This window comes from Periophthalmus magnuspinnatus, chromosome 15 (assembly GCF_009829125.3).
Source record: "Periophthalmus magnuspinnatus isolate fPerMag1 chromosome 15, fPerMag1.2.pri, whole genome shotgun sequence".
In the NCBI taxonomy this organism is placed as follows: Eukaryota; Metazoa; Chordata; class Actinopteri; order Gobiiformes; family Gobiidae; genus Periophthalmus; species Periophthalmus magnuspinnatus.
The window spans coordinates 25,539,591-25,558,398 of NC_047140.1; the positions used below are offsets into that span (position 1 = coordinate 25,539,591).

The 18,808-nt window shown below is 38.7% G+C and overlaps 1 protein-coding gene across 6 annotated transcripts in view; it reads right to left on the minus strand.

Moving 5' to 3' along the window:
* The window catches only part of LOC117382218 (collagen alpha-1(XIX) chain), a 113,803-nt gene that overhangs the window by 93,677 nt on the left and 1,318 nt on the right, over positions 1 to 18,808 (minus strand). For 5 of the 6 annotated variants that reach the window (XM_055227232.1, XM_055227231.1, XM_055227233.1 and 2 more), the window contains exons 2-8: positions 17,813 to 17,934; positions 17,167 to 17,241; positions 16,994 to 17,093; positions 6,530 to 6,653; positions 6,161 to 6,436; positions 5,359 to 5,439; positions 3,490 to 3,609 (exon numbers count right to left, since the gene is read on the minus strand). In XM_055227232.1, coding sequence (XP_055083207.1) covers positions 3,490 to 3,609; positions 5,359 to 5,439; positions 6,161 to 6,436; positions 6,530 to 6,653; positions 16,994 to 17,093; positions 17,167 to 17,241; positions 17,813 to 17,900 — 864 coding nt within the window. In that variant the 5' untranslated portion in view covers positions 17,901 to 17,934. The remainder of the gene's footprint in view (positions 1 to 3,489; positions 3,610 to 5,358; positions 5,440 to 6,160; positions 6,437 to 6,529; positions 6,654 to 16,993; positions 17,094 to 17,166; positions 17,242 to 17,812; positions 17,935 to 18,808) is intronic. The other variant, XM_055227234.1, reaches the window with a different exon arrangement.

The window sequence follows — 18,808 nt, forward strand, 5'->3', positions numbered from 1 at the left end:
TTCTGCAGACATATTGATTGTCCTTATTTTGACAAATGTCTTTCTTATTGCAATAAATCACACACCCCGTTCTGGTACAAGGGCCTGTCTTGACTCTGCATAAGTAAATGAGTTCAGGGCATTACCAGCAGTGTTTGCAGCATACCTGTATTTCCATGCAGACTGCAACCCTGCTAACATTTTCCCTAACCTCATTGATTTAGTGTTCAAGCCTGTAATAGGATTTGTTATGAATTTTGTTGTTTGGTAAGTAAACAAATGGTGCCAGGTATTGATTTGTTGAAGATCTGAAATTAGATTTCAAGCATTAACAGTGCACACCCTGGCTCATGCCCTGTAGAAATGGGAAAAAGAACTCCCTTTTCTAGTGAATGGCAGACTACAATCATTGATGACTGTTGGAACCTAATCCATTAGCGAGGTTCACATGCACCTTTTGCCCACACTCTATCACAGCAGATTAAAGCCAGATTTACCTCAATATGCTTGGAGCCAAAGATTTATATACACTTGGGATTATCTGCAGAACAGTGTCAACAGCATGTCACTGGGTTTGAAATACTAACTTTACATAGCTCCAAGTGTCCGTATGTTTCGTAGCCCTGAGCGGTCCCATCAGCCTGCACAAAGTAATTAATCACCAGCTCCAGAGCCACAGTCAAGTTCACATACACCGACAGACACAGTACAGCGTGGGAGCTGAACCCTGCTAGGTCAATTAAGAATCATTAGAGGCCAATTAGAACACATTTACAAATCTGATTAGTCCAATCTGCTCCAATATACAATGTTATGTAGTTCTAAATGCAAATAACATAACGTGTATTTTCCATGACAAAGAACATTAATCGCTTTTTAGGTACATCCATAATAACTGCACCTGATATAAGAGGTTAGGAGAACAGACTGAACGTTAATGTTTTTCATGGCTGATGTGGATACTGATTGATTAGAATTCAGAGCAACCAATGGTCAATAAGTTCTGCCAATATTTTTGGCTGATATGTAGGGCAGATTTGTATTATTTTCCCCTTCTTTATCATAAAGCTATTAGAAAGCAGTGTAGTCATGATTTGTGCATTATCTGTTCACATAAAAGTGTTAAAATAGAGCTTTATGTGTGTTTTTAGGCAGCAGATTGACCAAAAAAAAATTTTTATTTAAGGCTGATATCAGCCAAGCGATATATTAGATTTAGCATCTTAATTAGCGAGCCCAAATCATTCTTAAAAAATAATTTGTTCATTGAGAATTAAGTCTTTCTTCATGCTTTATTAAGGCTATTAATAGTGTAGTTATTATAAAGTAGCATCACTATTTTTTGTGTGCAACATTTCAATACATGCATTCAATACTCTCTGACTACTAGTTGTTTCGTAGTTGTTTGGTTTACAGTATAAAATGTATTAGGTATTTGTAATGAATACTGTTACCAACTATATTAAATGTTTTTGATAGCTCATTACTTTATAAACCAATTATTGAATGCCTTAGTAAGAACATTTGCTCCCGAGAACACAGTGTACTGGAGTAGTTGATCACGATTGTGTTTTAAACTCATGCAAATTGGTGTCAAACTCGTGTGGACATCTCTTTTGCATGGTGCTTTTCATAATCCCACACTAAGAGACAGGGAAAGCAGTTTCCTCCTTTGTGCTCGGAAAAAAGATCAGCAATTGCCCAGGTGAAAAGACTTAACACTGATAATGCGTCTCTTCAAGGCCCCATTTAGCGACCAGTAGTGAGGGTGCACCCCCGGCATTTGGAATATCTTAATCCCAGGAACACATCATAGTAATTAGGACACTGACCCCAAAAGCCATCTGGTCTTATCGGCCATACAGTAACAACACCTGTTCATCCCTGAGATTACCAGTCATAGCTCAAAACACTGTCTACTATTCTTTATTTAACCCTCTGCAAAAGGAAACTTTCAAAGCATCTGATTTCTCCAGGGAAAGACTTTTTGTCCTTAAACTTGGTTCATTTAGTAGTTTTTGTGCCCTTCCATGGAAAAAAGACCCAGAGTTGTCATAACACCATTCGATCTGTCTATTGAGCTGCCTCAGAAAAAGAATTGTTCTGTTCTCCAAGTCAAAAGTATGACTTTCAAATATAAAAAGTTATACATATAACAAGTACAATTATATTATTCCAGATAGAAGCTAAAGTGTGATATATGCATGAGCATTGACAGTAACAGTTATTCTCCACTGATCATATAGTCTCACAAAAGCCATAGATGATAAAAGATTAACTTGGGGCTTCAGACAGAGGACAATACCACAACAAAAATGACAAACTTTTTTTGCCAAATAATCTTTCACATGCCTGTCTTTGGACAATGTAATGAAGCAGGAATATCTATAAAGATTATAACACATTAACACAAAGGACAAAAAAAAACAAAAAAACATTTCCATTCCAAATTGCAGCCCCTTGAACCCAACACAATACAATAAAACCTCTTTGTTGAGAGTTAGTGCTAAACACTCTGCTGTATAATAGGTTTTCAAGATAGTTTTGAGCAACAAAAACACCTGTAATTGATTAATGCAGGTAATCTCCATAGAGACAAGCAGGTAGCGGACTCTTGTACTTTGCACATAGGCCTAGAGTATATAGAAATAAATACAAGGTACAAGGTAGTACAAGGTTCACTGCACTTCGCCTTTTTATTGTGCAGCCGTAGCATTTGGTAAAGCCATTTAGCCTGAAAAGTGTGAGCTTGATGTACAGTGATTTCTGCCATATAGCACCATGACAAAGGTGCTACATTGTATTATATATCATAATGCAATAAGTGTAATGACTAGAACTTGGGATATCAAAATATATCACTATGTATCTCAAGCCCAACAATATAATTTCCAATCCACACCACAAAATAAAAAATGCTCCTCTCCTCTGGTCAAAAATGTGGCATTTGAACTAAAAGGCTATGCAGGTTACAGCTGCTTTATGGGCCAAATAGTGAAGAAATTAAACCAGAAGCAAAGGAGCATGTACTGAGCGAACTCTTGAATTGAAATTCAACAAATATTACATTCTCAGGTTGTAGGTCTAATAACACATCCCTAGACAAGGCAGAGCAACCAGGAACCTTCACATTTATATATTTTAAAAGGCAGTTTGTACGTGTGCTACAGTGAATGCCTTGCATTTTATATTTGAGTCACGCTGCTGTATGTTGTTTTATTTCAAAAAGTGCATAAATCATAATCATTTGTGTGATTTCTATATTGTGCACTTATATAAAACATAAAGTCTATCGTACCTGCCCACATAAATGTATTGAGTGTCTATACTTCTAAGAGGTTGTTGCCTATACTTTAATACCTTCTTGGTATATATCCAAGAACACACCTTTCTGAAAATGGATTTCTTCAGTCCGAATAATAGATCGCTGAGCAAATTGGAACTGGTTCGGTTACAACAGGCATTACACTATACTCAATTAGGAGCCCTTGGAGAAGGCATTGATTGTACCTTTTCAGATGGACAGTGGCATCTGTCAATGGGCTGCGATGGCGGCTGAGACAGCATCTGGGGGAGCTGTGCGGTAACCAGGGGAGGGGAAGTCCCATTAAGTGTCTCCCAGGCTTCACACTGGATCAATAGAAAAATATCACCATTTAGACACCTCCTTTGTCATGGTGCTACATGGCAGAAATCACTGTACAGCAAGCTCACACTTTTCAGGCTAAACGGCTTTACCAAATGTTAGAGCTGCACAATAAAAAGGTGATGTGCGGTGAACATCGTACTACTTACATTTTTGTGTGGTTTGGATATTTTTCTGTATACTTTAGACCGATGTACGATGTACAAGAGTCAAATAGAACAAATACAGGATAAGAAAGAGACTAAACAAGAACAGAAACAAGTCTGTCCTTTTCTAAACATACAGGAAAAACTATGGATTCTTGAAAATGTGGCTTTTTGGTCGGTCCGCTACCTGCTTGTCTCTATGGAGATTACTTGCATTAATCAGTTAAAGGTGTTTTTATTGCTCAAAACTATCCAGAAAAACGAACTCATTCTTAGTGTGAGCAGGGACGCCTCCCTACAGATCTGACCTATAAGTTGTCTCCATGCAAAACCAGACTTGGAGAGACTTATCAATGCATTTGTCTCCAGTAGTTAGACTACTGTAACAGCCTGCTCACTGGACTCTCTAAACAAGCGTTAAGACAGGTGCAGTACAGCCCAAACGCTGCTCCTTGGGCCTTGACTAGAACCAGGAAGTACGAGCACATAAGTCCTGTGCTCAGGTCTCAGCTCTGACTCCTGTGGCTCAGAGAATAGACTTCAAAGCAGCTCTGCTTGTGAACAAGTCTCTCCATGGTCTCACACCAAAGTACATCTCTGACATGTTAGTGCCATATGAACCATCTCACACTGAGGATTTCAGGGACCAGCCTCTGGGCTGCTGGTGCCCAGAGCCAGGACTAAACATGGGGAATCAGCGTTTCAGTTTTATGCAGCTAAAACCTGGAACAGTCTTCCTGAAGATGTGAGACAGGCCTCTACTTTGTTTAAATCCAGGCTCAAACGGTTCTGTTTAGCTGTGCATACGACTGAAAGGTTTTTATTCTGCACTCTTCTCTTTTAATGTCATCATGTAATTTTATGATGATTATTTATTTATTTATAGATTTTTTGTTGTGTATTATGATTGTAATTTCTTATTCTGTAAAGCACTTTGAATTACTTGTGCTATACACAAGTGCCTTACCAGGAAGACAAGCAGGCAGCGGAAAAAGTTACATAGATCCCCTTTAATTTGTTCATAGTCTGAGTTGTGGTTTCCACTGCTCAATTATTTTATGACACAGTTTGAATTTGCTCTGATGGAATAATGAAATGTTTACAACTGATGATAGTAGTTAATTATATCGGTTAGCCTTTTAGAGGACCTTGTTTTCCATCCACAATGTGCTAAAAATACAATCAGTGTTGAGTTCTTCTCAGGGTTCTCTTGTTCTTAGTTCTCCAGGAGTAACTCTATATGTACATGACAGCATGCTTATAAGGACACCTAATGGCATGGGGTCAAAGGTCATGTCTGCATTTGGACTTACTGTAACCAAAGCCTATATTGATTTATTGTGATGAAAGTGCTATGTTATTGTGTTACTATCTAGGGAACAGACCAACACCCTATTGAAATGTACAAGAAGCAATCCACACTCCTCCTGCTCTAACACAAAGCACTTAATAAATCATGGTAGAAATTTCTTGTACACTAACAACATGCATTATTTAAGACAAAACTATGAAAATCTCTGCATCAAATTTGCACTCTGAATAATTCAAGCTTGTAATTTGCTGTTGTAATACAATGCAGCACAATACCTTTGGTTCAATCAGTTCACAGCAGTTTTCCATTTCAGCCATATAGGGGTCACAGTAGATTATGAGTTGTTTCAGTTCAATCTGCGTACAGAGAAAACAAATATTTATGTATACAAACAGGATACAAGATACTGACAGACTTTGTATCAATGTATCAATAAAATAAATAAGCATAGTTGAGAATGAGTTCTTAAAACAGAATGGGGTTCAGGCAAATTAAACTGAAGGACTTAATGAGGACTCTTAAGAGTGCTGTTACCTCATCAAAAACCTGTCTGGAATTGTGTTTTGTTTCATTCATACACTATGAGTACTCCTGCATTATTGGGCTGTCTATATCGCCAAAACTCAAAATGCTCTGTTCCACTTCGTGATGTCATGAAGCAGTAGTAGTCACGTTAATGGCTTCTTTCTTTTTCTTTTACCTTTAGTTCAGTAGAGATTGGCAGTTCCAGGTCTGAAATCATCCCAATGACTCTAGTGAAGGTGTATGTAGTTTAGAACCACAGTGGAGCCCTTCCTGTATCACCACATGACATCACAAAGTGGAATATAGCAGTGAGATCCATTTGAGAGCCTAAATATGCAGGGTTTGTGTGTTAAACATGTGTGAATGAAACACTTAACTCTTAATTGCTTGAAACCCATACATATTATGACAGAGAGTCTTTTTGGGAATCTATATCTGATAACTAACCTCTTGTATGTATATTTTGTTGTTGAAACTTGGAAGCTGAGTTAGCAACACCCAGTACATATTTTACAGTATCAAAACCCAAATATTGGTGAATAAAAAACGTACATCTATAGGCCGACCATCCTCCACTCTTGTAGTAATGAGGGTTCTTCCACTGGATTCTATGCTCTCCTTTTCATCTGTCAGTTTCCTCTCCACCAGTTTGCAGTCCATGTACATAGACACAATGTTACTCTGCACGGTGATGCCCAGCTTGTGCCACTGGCGATCGAACAGGTTGTGCAAGTCTCTACTTTTGAATGTGTAGCGGAGTGTGTTCTTGAGAGCACTTTGGTAAGAAAACTCCACAACCTTCTTGGCGCCATCGACCACCACAGAAACCTGAGGATACACAGGATACAAGAATAAGATAAAAAAAAAACAAAAAAAACAACAGAATATAGAAAAAAATGCAATGGAAAGTAGTAGGCTTACCTGAGAGATTCCTGATTGGTTAAAAATCTGCCAAAGATACCAGCGGTCTTTCTTTGTCGTTCTTCGCACTCGGAAGGTGGTGACCAAAGAGTATTCAGTTGAAAGCCCATTCGGAAATATGGATCTACAAAAAAGCATATCACAGAAAATGGTCTTTAGTGGCAATACAAATGATATAGGATTAGAGATATACAACTTTGTAGCCTTTCAATAACAAAGAACAATGCATTCAAGGCTGACGACTTGAAGCCAGTCAACGTCAATGATCGATAAAACCTTTCAGTGTCCTTCTGTGCCAGAGTCATAAATACAACCTGACAAAACGGATTTCCATCTGGCCTGACGCACAGAGCACTGGCTTCATTGTCATTTAGGTAATGTACAACTTGAATCGGAGTCAAAACCAAAGTCTTTTACTAGATTTTAGGACACCACTGTTCAAGGTTTCATCAACCTCAGATGCTCTGTGCAGTACAGTGATTAACCAGGACATAAGCGAAAACGCATATGGATCAGAATATGAATGTGTTTACACTTATAGTGATAATTATGTTTATATATCGGATACATTTCCTAACCACTTTGACTGGGGTAGACAATATGGGGAATGTTTTTTGTGTAATTGTGTAATGTGCTTGGATATGATAAAATTGCTGAAGTTACTCTTCAATTTAAAAATGTAATAACATTTCAAAAGTTACATTATTGAGGAATTGCTCTAAGCTCTTTATATGACATGGGCAGTAAGCAAATAGACAAGGTGATGGGAATAAATTGTTTTGTACAAACAAAATATAGCCCAGAACCACCAAACATATGGATGAAAAATAGAATACAGCTTCACACCAAATGCACCAGAATATTCGACTTATCTCTCCAACTACCACCTCCATTTGAAATAGTTTCATGAATGTCTAAAAGATAACAAAACCTTGTTCGAACCCAAACTTGAGATTAGCAGTGTTAAGTGAAGAAGCATAAACATTATAAATCAAGATTGACCAAAATAATAATATTGCTGTGATAAGGTCATTGGAGAGGCAGGGCACAGCCTGAGGGAGACTATATACCGACAGGTTGAAAATTAGTTTTCACTCCAATATATCATCTCCTATTCTTTCCCAGCTTAACGCACCTGCTATTGTGCCCCCTGAATTCTTAACAATTTTTACTCTGTGGTACATGACTAAATTGATAAATACATCAAAATGACTTACAAAGTTAAAAGCTGCCCCCTAAAAATCAAATAGTTTAGCTGAAGAACGAGAAGGTTATTTGTTGCCTTGGGGTAAAGAGGACTATTTTAGCTACAATTCAATATCAGCAGTGACATGGCAATTTATAAAAATGAAAATGTATTAAATGCCTCTATTATTTCCTTGCTGTAAATGACGGTCCCACATGTATTAGACATGATGAAAGACCAGAAGCATATTACTAGATCCGCATTAAAGGAATACCACATCTGTTAGGGCCTGGACTTCACACCCCGCTTCACAAAGTCCCCAACTACGACAGCTCTCATTTCAAAACATGACCTGTCTACAGAGAGAGACACACTTGATCTCAGAGTCCCACAAGGTCAAAGTTTGTGACCCTGTGTTGACTATCTCCTGGGACTAAATGGTTGGACTTTGCACTTGGACACAAATGGACACTTTTGGATTGAAGTTTGTTTTTAACAACCTTTAAAAGACAAATTCCCTTTACACAATTGAACATAATCTGCATCATGGGACTACCAACCAGCAACAATAACTCAAAATAAAGGAAAAAAGTTTGAAATGTTTTTAGACAAATACTTGCACTGAATGATACTCAGTGATACTTGCATAAAATATAGTAAATTTGTTGTACTTCTTAGAGCTCTTTGCACCCATCATAGTAATGCAGAGCCAATGGAGTGACATCAGTAAGGACATCTGACATGAAAAATCACTGTAGATGAAGCAGGTGAATTGCTGGGATGACTCTGGACAGTCAGTTTTAATGTATAAATGTCACATATACATTTGGGGCCCTGTGTTTTAGCCATTGAACTGCACATCAAAATAGCTTGGTACAGTTTGTTGGCAAGAGTTTCATCAATTTTCATCCAAAGGCTTCTCAACTCCAAGGCTGAACAATAAAAAAAATCAATATCATATAATTCTAAAAATAACTGTCTGTCCATAACTAAAGCCTCAAAAGACGAATGAATGATAAGAGACCTTGCATGAATCAAAATGGGCCTAGTTTAACAGACACAGGAGTCCTTATGGTCAGCAGATATTTTAGCCCTCGTAAGATCCCTCAGTCCTACTTTTCTGTTTTATTTTACACCAGTCTCTTGTATGTTTTTTTTTCTTCTTTTTCCTATGTTGCATTGTGTAGCTTTTCGCCTTTCCTGCAACCTTTCTTTGAACACTCTGTCTGTCTGACTCACCCTGTATCATCAGAGACACCGGTTTGACAGAGTTTGTCACAGTTAGTGAGAGAATCCTCCGGAAACAGCTTTAGTGTCTCCTGCCTCCCCAGAAACCCTATCCAGGAGGCTCCTTCATGACTAACAGGATCGGATTCCTCCACCTGAAACAATCAAACCTCAAATGTTAGCCGAGTTGGCGCTTATCCCTATCGCTGACAGCCAATCCTCCAGCTGATCAAAGTGGACCTAACAATATAACACTGAAGACGAAAGCCATCATTTACTCTTTTCTTGTTTAACTGTAGAACTGTGAAGCTTGCCAACATGAGTGAAGAACGCCGCTTATCGAGCCAAGTCCAATGCATGCTTACAATCTGAAAGAATGAGTCACTCCTAAATACAGATGTGCAGATAGAATGTCTCAATTCTCTTTGCAGCTTTAGGGTCACTACTGTACTGGGCAGAGATGTGAAAATGCTGTTTACTTTTATTACCTTGTCAATTATATAATTATACTTTTTCAGTGTCAATAGACCAATTACACAGTGAATGATATGGGTGTGGATCAAAACAGTGTAGATGCATAGTTATTTTCCAAGGAATCGGTAACACTTTGGGGCACTGACCAAACACTAACATATCTTGCTATAAAAATGAAAAAGTAAACAGACTCATAGCTTTAGTAGATCATAAAATAGAGGTGGTAAGAGACACAATCTCCAAAAGACGAGGTGAGACCCGGAATTGGGAACAAAACAAGATGAGATTTTGAGATAATTTATCATCACAGTCTCACAATTTTTGGTTTACTGTATTTTATATTTTTGCTGTCAATTTAGCACTGCTTTTTGGAACTACAGCTTTTCAAGAGATGTAAAAAAAAAAAAAAGGTTCGTTTTCCACATATGTACACAACCTGGTAGCAATTTTATCTGACTAAATCTTGTGGCGTCAGATCTTGTCTCATCCCTGTTACTAAACATTGTGAGAGTCAGTGGTTTTGCTGCACGATGGAAAGAAGAAGTAGATGTTAGAGTGTGAATCTACTTTACATGGCAGATCAACCTAAGTACTAGGGCTGAACAATTTGGCAAAAATATCTAATTGCGAGTTGTGATTTATGTTTTAATAAGACTCTGTTCAAAGTTTCAATTTTAGAAGAAGAAAAAAAATTGAGCTAGCGTAAATTGAGCCTGGAAGACCTAACTGCTCTCCCATCTACCTCACAGTTTCTCCAGAGTTTACCTGTTCCCCAGCCTTCATCACCTCACTCCAATTACTCCTCCCCACTGCTCGCCATACCTCCTGCTCATCCAATCAGCACACCCACTACGGGCTGTGCCGCACCCCACCTCGCCCCAGCACCCTCTCGGTTTCTCATCCTCTCAGTGTCAAAGATAATCAATAAAGATCAATAAAGCGTACTAATACTTTTTTCTTTTGAGTCTCTCCAGGTTGAATTGACAGAGAAATAATAAACAAAATTCAGAACATATTTGTACAGATCTAAGCCACAAGTTAGTCAATTTATCAAAGTAAGAATTTTTTTTTGTGTTTATGGAGAAAATGATGGTACTTTGTGATTTGCTAATTTCATCCATTCAAACTGTGATTACAATTTGATTTCAATTAATCTTGCAGCCCTACTAAGTACCTTAAGTCTGTGCAAGGTATTTGAGGGTTTTTTTTTTATTCCACTTCTTCTGTTATAGTAAATCATATATTTTAAAATGAAACTAGAATCCTTCAGACCTATGCATCGTCACCTGTGGATCAATATGTGACAGAGTTATTTGTCTACAAGGCAGGGCGTATGCTGAAAATGCTGACAAAGCTAATTTGACAAGCAATTTAAGAAGAGGCTTTGACATGTGATATTAATAAGCATTAACTCAATGTCCAGATGACCATCGTTGAAACCATCACTACATTGAACCACTCCTGTACGAATGAGGGATTATACCTTCTCAAGATAGAAAGGCATACACACATTCAACACTGTAGATGAATTGTAAAATATTTGAGCATAAGTTAGTATCAGTAAGTCAGGGGCTGTATCGACTGGATATGGCTCATAAGATAGATCACCTCACAGAAATCCCATTATCACACTGACAAACCACTATTGAGGTGTAGGTCTATTGAGATTATGTTCAAACTTTTATATGTGATTGGCCCTCGCCACTCACGAAGTGATGGCGAGGGGCATTGTTCTTCCTGGGTTTCTTCTTCTTATTATTATTATTTTTTTTCCCCCCCTGGGATCGCAATTTTCACCCCCTGAACGTCAACGAAAAGTCTCACATGGGGGTATCAAATCGACCGGCTTGGCAAAAAATTCAAGAAAATATGCATCACGAAAATGACCCACGCACACTGGCTCGACAGCGCCACCTAGAAAATTCAAAATTTTAAAATGAATTGGGAGCCGACACGCATTTTTCGCCCTAGCTTGACGAAATTCACACCAGTGATAGAGCTCATGGAGACAAGCAAAAAAGCCAATCATAGTGCGGCCCTAGGACGGACAGGAAGTCGGCTATATTGAATCGAAAATTCGCCAAATTTTTCGCAGCGTGTTTTCAAAACGCTACTAGTCTCAGGTTTTTGGTCCAAATGAGCTCAGATTTCACATGCCACATCCAGACACATGGGTTTTCAAAAGTTATCCACGTTTTCTCCAAATTCCACACGGTTCGCCCGTACGCCGCCACCGAAATATGCCTTCGTTTCCTGTTTTTTCAATGTCCTCTCACGACCACAGGCATTGCCCTACAGAGCTCACATTCACATCACATATGCGAGATTGTGGCATGAGTGGAATGCAATATTAATTTTAGTCAAAATGAACACTATAGCGCCCCCTACCATAGGGGTGAAACGCAAACATTATCGGATTCCTACGAAATTCGGGAAATAAATTGGGGGCATGACGTGGACCAAAAAATAATATTACGGGCATAGGTCATTTTTCACACTTGGCCACCAGGGGCGCAAAGACTCCAAAAAAAATCATTTAAAAATGCCTGACACGCACATGCATTGGTCTACACAGCTCAAATTCACATCACACGTGTGATATGAGGGTATTAATAAAATGGATTATTAATTGTAATAAAAATGAACACTATAGCGCCCCCTACCATAGGGGTGAAACGCCAACATTATCGGATTCCTACGAAATTCGGGGAATAAATCAGTGGCATCACAAGAAACAAAAAATTACATTATGGCTATGAGTAATTTTCCACGGTTGGCCACCAGGGGCGCAAATACTAAAAAAAAAAATCATTAAAAAATTTCTGACACGCACATGCATTGGTCTACACAGCTCAAATTCACATCACACGTGTGATATGAGGGTATTAATAAAATGGATTATTAATTGTAATAAAAATGAACACTATAGCGCCCCCTATCATAGGGGTGAAACGCGAATATTATCGGATTCCTACGAAATTCAGGGAATATAGCAGTGGCATCAGAAGAAACAAAAAATTACATTATGGCCATGAGTAATTTTTCACGGTTGGCCACCAGGGGCGCAAATACTAAAAAAAAAATCATAAAAAAATTTCTGACACGCACATGCATTGGTCTACACAGCTCAAATTCACATCACACGTGTGATATTAGTGTATTAATAGAATGCACTGTTAATTGTTATCTAAATGAACACTATAGCGCCCCCTACAGTATTGGTAAAATACACAACTTTGTCCGATTGGTATGAAACTTGGGGAGATAATTGTGGGCATTAAAAGGGTCAAAAAAGTCAATTACACTATACCTGTATTATGTACGTGGTTGCCGGTGCAAAGCCACAGACCCCCTCATATAGAGTCAGGGCCACACAGCCCAGGGCCACACTGCATATTAACATTGTTCTTCGTTTTTCCGCCAATACAATCGCATTTTTCACCCCCTGAACATTCACGAAAAGTCTCACATGGGGGTATAGAATCGACCGGCTCGGCGAAAAATTTCATAAAATTGGTGTCGGCAAAATGTTCCACGCCCCCTGACTCGACAGCGCCACCTAAAAATTCACCCCTATGGGAGAGGAGCCTGGTTTATTTTGGAAAACACACACAAAAATCAGAACAGTGATAGAGAATGGGGGGACAAGCATAAATATGAATTGAAGCACTGCTCTATGACAGACAGGAAGTCGGCCATTTTGGATCAAAAATTTGCCACTTCATTCGCAGCGTGTTTTCAAAACGCTACTAGTCTCAGGTTTTTGGTCCAAATGAGCTCAGATTTCACATGCCACATCCAGACACATGGGTTTTCAAAAGTTATCCACGTTTTCTCCAAGTTCCACACGGTTCGCCCGTACGCTGCCACCGAAATATGCCTTCGTTTCCTGTTTTTTCGATGTCCTCTCACGACCACAGGCATTGCCCTACAGAGCTCACACTCACATCACATATGCGAGATTGTGGCATGAGTGGAATGCAATATTAATTTTAATCAAAATGAACACTATAGCGCCCCCTACCATAGGGGTGAAACGCAAACATTATCGGATTCCTACGAAATTCGGGGAATAAATTGGGGGCATGACGTGGACCAAAAAATAATATTACGGGCATAGGTCATTTTTCACACTTGGCCACCAGGGGCGCAAAGACTCCAAATAAAATCATTGAAAAATGTCTGACACGCACATGCATTGGTCTACACAGCTCAAATTAAAATCACCCATGTGATATGAGGGTATTAATAAAATGGAGTATTAATTGTAGTAAAAATGAACACTATAGCGCCCCCTACCATAGGGGTGAAACGCCAACATTATCGGATTCCTACGAAATTCGGGGAATAAATCGGTGGCATCAGAAGAAACAAAAAATTACATTATGGCCATGGGTTATTTTCCACTGTTGGCCACCAGGGGCGCAATGAATTGAAAAGAAATTGGCACTTGGCACTTTGACTTGCATGTCTATGAATTATATCTACTCCTAGGTTTTTCATGCGAATTACATCAAACTCCACATACAGCATGTACATATGTCGATTGTCAATAATCATCCACGTTTTGGGGATATTCTTTATGGTTCATGAGTAGGATGCCCTCAAAATATGACTTCGTCATTGGATTTAAATTCCTACACGACTTTTCCTTAAGTGCAAATGAAACCTATCTAGTCCTAGGTTTTTCATCCAAATTTCCTCAAACTCCACATACAGCATGTACACATGATTATTGTCAATAATCATCCACGTTTTGGGGATATTCTTTCTGGTTTATGCACACCACACTGTCAAAATATGACTGCTTTCCTGCATATTTGATTCCTTCTCACAGACACATGGATCAGCCTAAAAAGCTCTAATCACTGATGCGGATTAAAACTGTGAATAGAGAACCATAATAAACATGTGGCCAGTGACCTCCATAGCGCCCCCTACAGTATTGGTAAAAAACACAACTTTGTCCGATTGGCATGAAAGTTGGTGAGATCATTGTGGACCTCAAAAGAGGCAAAAAAGTCCATTCCACTATACCTGTATTGTGCACGAGGTTGCCGGTTCAACGGCGTGTACCTCCATTATAATGTGTGGGTCACACATATTTATATAGAAACTGTGTGAAGGGGGGCGGATTGCGGCCGTGGGGTGGCGGGGGAAATGGTGCGTGGGGGGGCGGTGGCCGGCCCCGGGCGGTCGCGTGGGGAGGCGGTCGTGCAGGGAGGCGGTCGTGCGGGGAGGCGGTCGTGCGGGGAGGCGGTCGCGCGGGGGGCGAGGGCCATCATCGCCGCTTGCGGCTTTAATTTGACTTATAGTTTTATATATTTTTGTTTTAAATTTGCTTTAGGGCTAAAAAAAATTATAATTGAGAGACATTTTAAACTATGAAGAGTACATGCTATCTTTTCTTATGAGAATAAAAGCGCACACAAGATCAGAATGGGACAAGGTCAAACACGCCTTGAAAGATGGTTAGCGGTTGGAGGACTGTGCTTTTATATAGTCCGGGAGAACATCATAAATGCAAGCCTAATGTGCATTAGGTGAGGCCATACATTATCCCACATGAATGTACCACTGCTATGTCAGCCCTGATATATGCACTCTAATACATAGTGTGCCAAAGAGGTTGCAGAGCATTAGCTTGTACTGGTTAAGGCTGCAGCTACACTAGGGGGTAAAGTGAGCAATGTCTTAGCAGGTCTTAGCAGTGGGGGAAGAGGGCCTCCTGCTTCGTGCAATTGCCCTAGCTTTCTCTCCTCAGATGACATGCGGTATCACTTGTCAAAGTACTTAGATAATTGGATATGAGAGGGGAGCCCGCTCTGGCCACTATAACCAATGACAGTGTCAGCAGTGTCATTGAAAACCAGCATCTTCTTGCATTATGAGCCCAGACATAGGGCTATGGGACGTTGAAGTAAATGTATTTAGAGCTTGCTGCCAGAGTGCGGGTAAACAAAATCACCTGACATAAAAATATTTTTCAGTTCAGGACAGAGAGGCAACAAGGGAGTAGGGCAGTAAATGTTTACAGTTGCATGACATGTAAAAAACTAAAAATATCCAGCCCTCCTGGAAGAACGACAAAGTGTACTCTTTCAATCCTAGTAAATACACAAACTCAACCTAACAGGCATTTTGGTGAAATGTGTAACACTAAGCAAAAGTTAAGCATGGAAATGGAAACCAAGAGTTAAAATGGAAATAGCATTTGCCCTACAAAATTCCAATCTAAGGGAATAGCTTTTTACTATTGCAAGAAAGGACAAGTGCCTTGGTTGATGTCTACAGTTATTAATGCATTTTCTTAATCCTGTTTGTGAAGACTTGCTCCCAGTAGTGGTTAGTTAGTGCAAAAAAAAAAAGTATGAATTCATATAACAATTTCAAAAGTGTCTGAGCACAGAGCTGCATTATGGACAAAATCACAACATGAGGATATCACTATATGCCACCATATCACTGTATTATTCTCACATCAGATCACAACATCGACTTTTATTGCCAAATCACTGCTCTACCTTTTTATGCAAGTCGGACCTATTCACTCTGGTGTTTCCTGACATAAAGCGGCTATATCCCTCCATAAATAATGCATTAAAATGAATTCCCCATCAGACCGTCATATCACAGTCAAGGTGATGACTTGTACTGGCTGACCTGAGGATTGTGGCCTTCAGTAAATGGTGCCTTTGTGGAGCATTCATGTTATTTTAATATTCATGTCTTATTGTAAAGCCTCAGATCTCAATACCTTTGTGCTCCACTTTCTGCCCTTCAGAGACTGCTCCACACATTGATATAACTTATATTCATTCTGTTCAAATTATTTCCTGCTGAACAGCTCACCTTACAGCTTGTCCTTTTAGCCCAAGCAAATTGAGATTGTGGTTTCAACTGGGCGTATCTGTGTTGTATGTACTATATGCAAAGAGATTTTTTTTTTTTTAAATAGGGTATAATATTAAGGATTCTATATTACGCAAAATTATTGACTCTTCATTCACATGTTTATTGTAGTCTGTCTACATCTCTAAAGCTCAAAATGTCATGAAGCGGTAGTTTTCAAGTTAACAGCTCCTTTTGCTTTTAGTTCAGTAGAGATTGGCAATTCCAGAGCTGAAATTATCCAAATGATTCTGGTGAAGATGCATGGAATTTAAAAACACAGTGGAGCATTTCCTGTATTACCTGTATTACATGATGACATCACAAGTTGGAACAGTGTTTTCTGTTTGACGGAAATAGCCTAAATATGCAGGGTTTGTGTGTTAAACATGTGTGAATGAAACAAGACATAACTTCAAGTATGTTTTTGATGAGGAAACAACATTAGAACATGTATCAGAAAACAGTGTAATATGAACCCTTTAATGAATATGAGTACAGCCACTTCATAAAAACATGGATTCACCAAATGCCTTCACACTATAGTCAACAGAAATGATACAGAAGACATTACCTGACATGCCACATGACGTGACGTATCTATCCCTGCTAGTCTTTTATGTGGTTGGCAGCACACTGTTGTAATGTATTCTCAAACAAGAATAAAAGAAAAGCTTTTGACTCACTTTGTTGGTTTAATCAATGGACTGCTCCCCAAACGAAATGACGGCAGGTTTTCCCACACGGTGCCTTTTCTCTGAAGAAACGTCTCTGTCAAATCAAATCCTGAACGCAAGAAAAAATATATATCAAAAATGTTCCAATTGTGTTTTAAGTATTTAGCTGCATGCTCACATACCTGTAATGTGCAATGGTCGGTCTAAAACATCTGAAAACCTGTGATCCTGAACACTCAAAAGGGGACATGTGCCATCTGAGCAAGAAGAGCAAATTTGTTAATAACAAAATTTCATGCTTACCACACTGTAGCTGATAGTACTTAAAGAATACATTTACCAAATCTCCTTCAAAATATACTTACAATTTATAGGAAAAACTCTTACAAAATTTTGTGGTAAGATGGATAAATGAGTATTGATCCCACCTCTGTTCTTATAAAATGGTTCTACATGATTACTGCACAAATAAATGTCATATTATTAGCTAATAGCCTTTAAAGTGGAAGTGTAAATGATAAGAACATTGTCAGGGTCTCCTCACAATGTCCAATGTTAAAACCATAAATGGGATGAAATATGTTCCATTAAATGCAACTTTCACGGTCAAATAAATCTAACAGCCTTTCCAATTCTTAAAACCGATGTGTCCACAATGTTAAAAATGTGGGAAGCGGTCCAAACTAATACATGATGGATCATCTGCCTGACACTTCTTTGTGTCTGTTTTGTCTCACAATCAAATAGAGATAGTGTATTAATTTCACAGACACAGTAGAGCTTGTTAATAGCACCTACCTAGACTTTAAAACAAACATAAATAAATACCTGTTTGCTCATTCACTGCCATTCCAAATGTGCAAGGAATGGAATTCAGAGTCCAGAGAAAAGACGTCCATGTTAGCAAGCAAATCATGTCTCTGTCACTCGAAAGCAGGCCTCACCAAAACCTGTGTGCAAATAGATTGTTTTACATTTCAATCACATTCAGTGACCTTCTAAAGAATACAACACATTGTGATGTACTCCCTTCACATACTAAACAAACCAACAACTGTGTATTGGGGTTTAACATTTGTCATTTTGGCTATTTCTTCTAAGGTTGTAAATGCAAATTATCGGCTTACAGGCTTTTTTTATTTTTTATTTGACACTGGTTTGATGTCTGTCCATTTATCCGGGCTTGGAGCAGTAGCTTGAGGACAACATGTCTTTCAAGAATCCTGTTAAATGTAAAGATTTAATTGTGTATCTAAAAACTCAAGAAATTTTTAGATTTTCATTTAAATAAAAATATAGGTGAACAAATCTAGGTCAGCAGCTTGATACTATTTAATACCTTCATTCGTTCCAACTTGTAAGTCCTCGTAACATAATGCAAAGTCACGTATGGTAAAGCCTGTTTCAATGTATGTGTTATCTTCAGACTTGCATTTCTTTAATAACACCTGCTGCTTAGTAATGAAAAAGAAGTGTTTAAACTGTACCACTGTTTATACAAGCTAAGACTTCATATTGTTAGCATAGCTCTACAGGTATGTATGCTTTCAAAATGAAAACTCCCACTGCACAGTCCAAATATAATGATTTCATGATAGTGTTTAATAAAGGTACATACCAGATAGTCATGTCTTGTGTCTGACTTTGTCATTGAAGTGGTTTTAGCAGTAGTACTATAGTCCCTTTGTTATTATAAGACTGTATTGAAGGTGGATTGAGAGTGATTTGCAGCCTGTCAGCATTGTTCATGGCCCAAGGGCAACACATGCAAAGACCAAACCTGGAACTTTCCAGTTGCAAATAAGGCCAAAAGATGATTTGGCT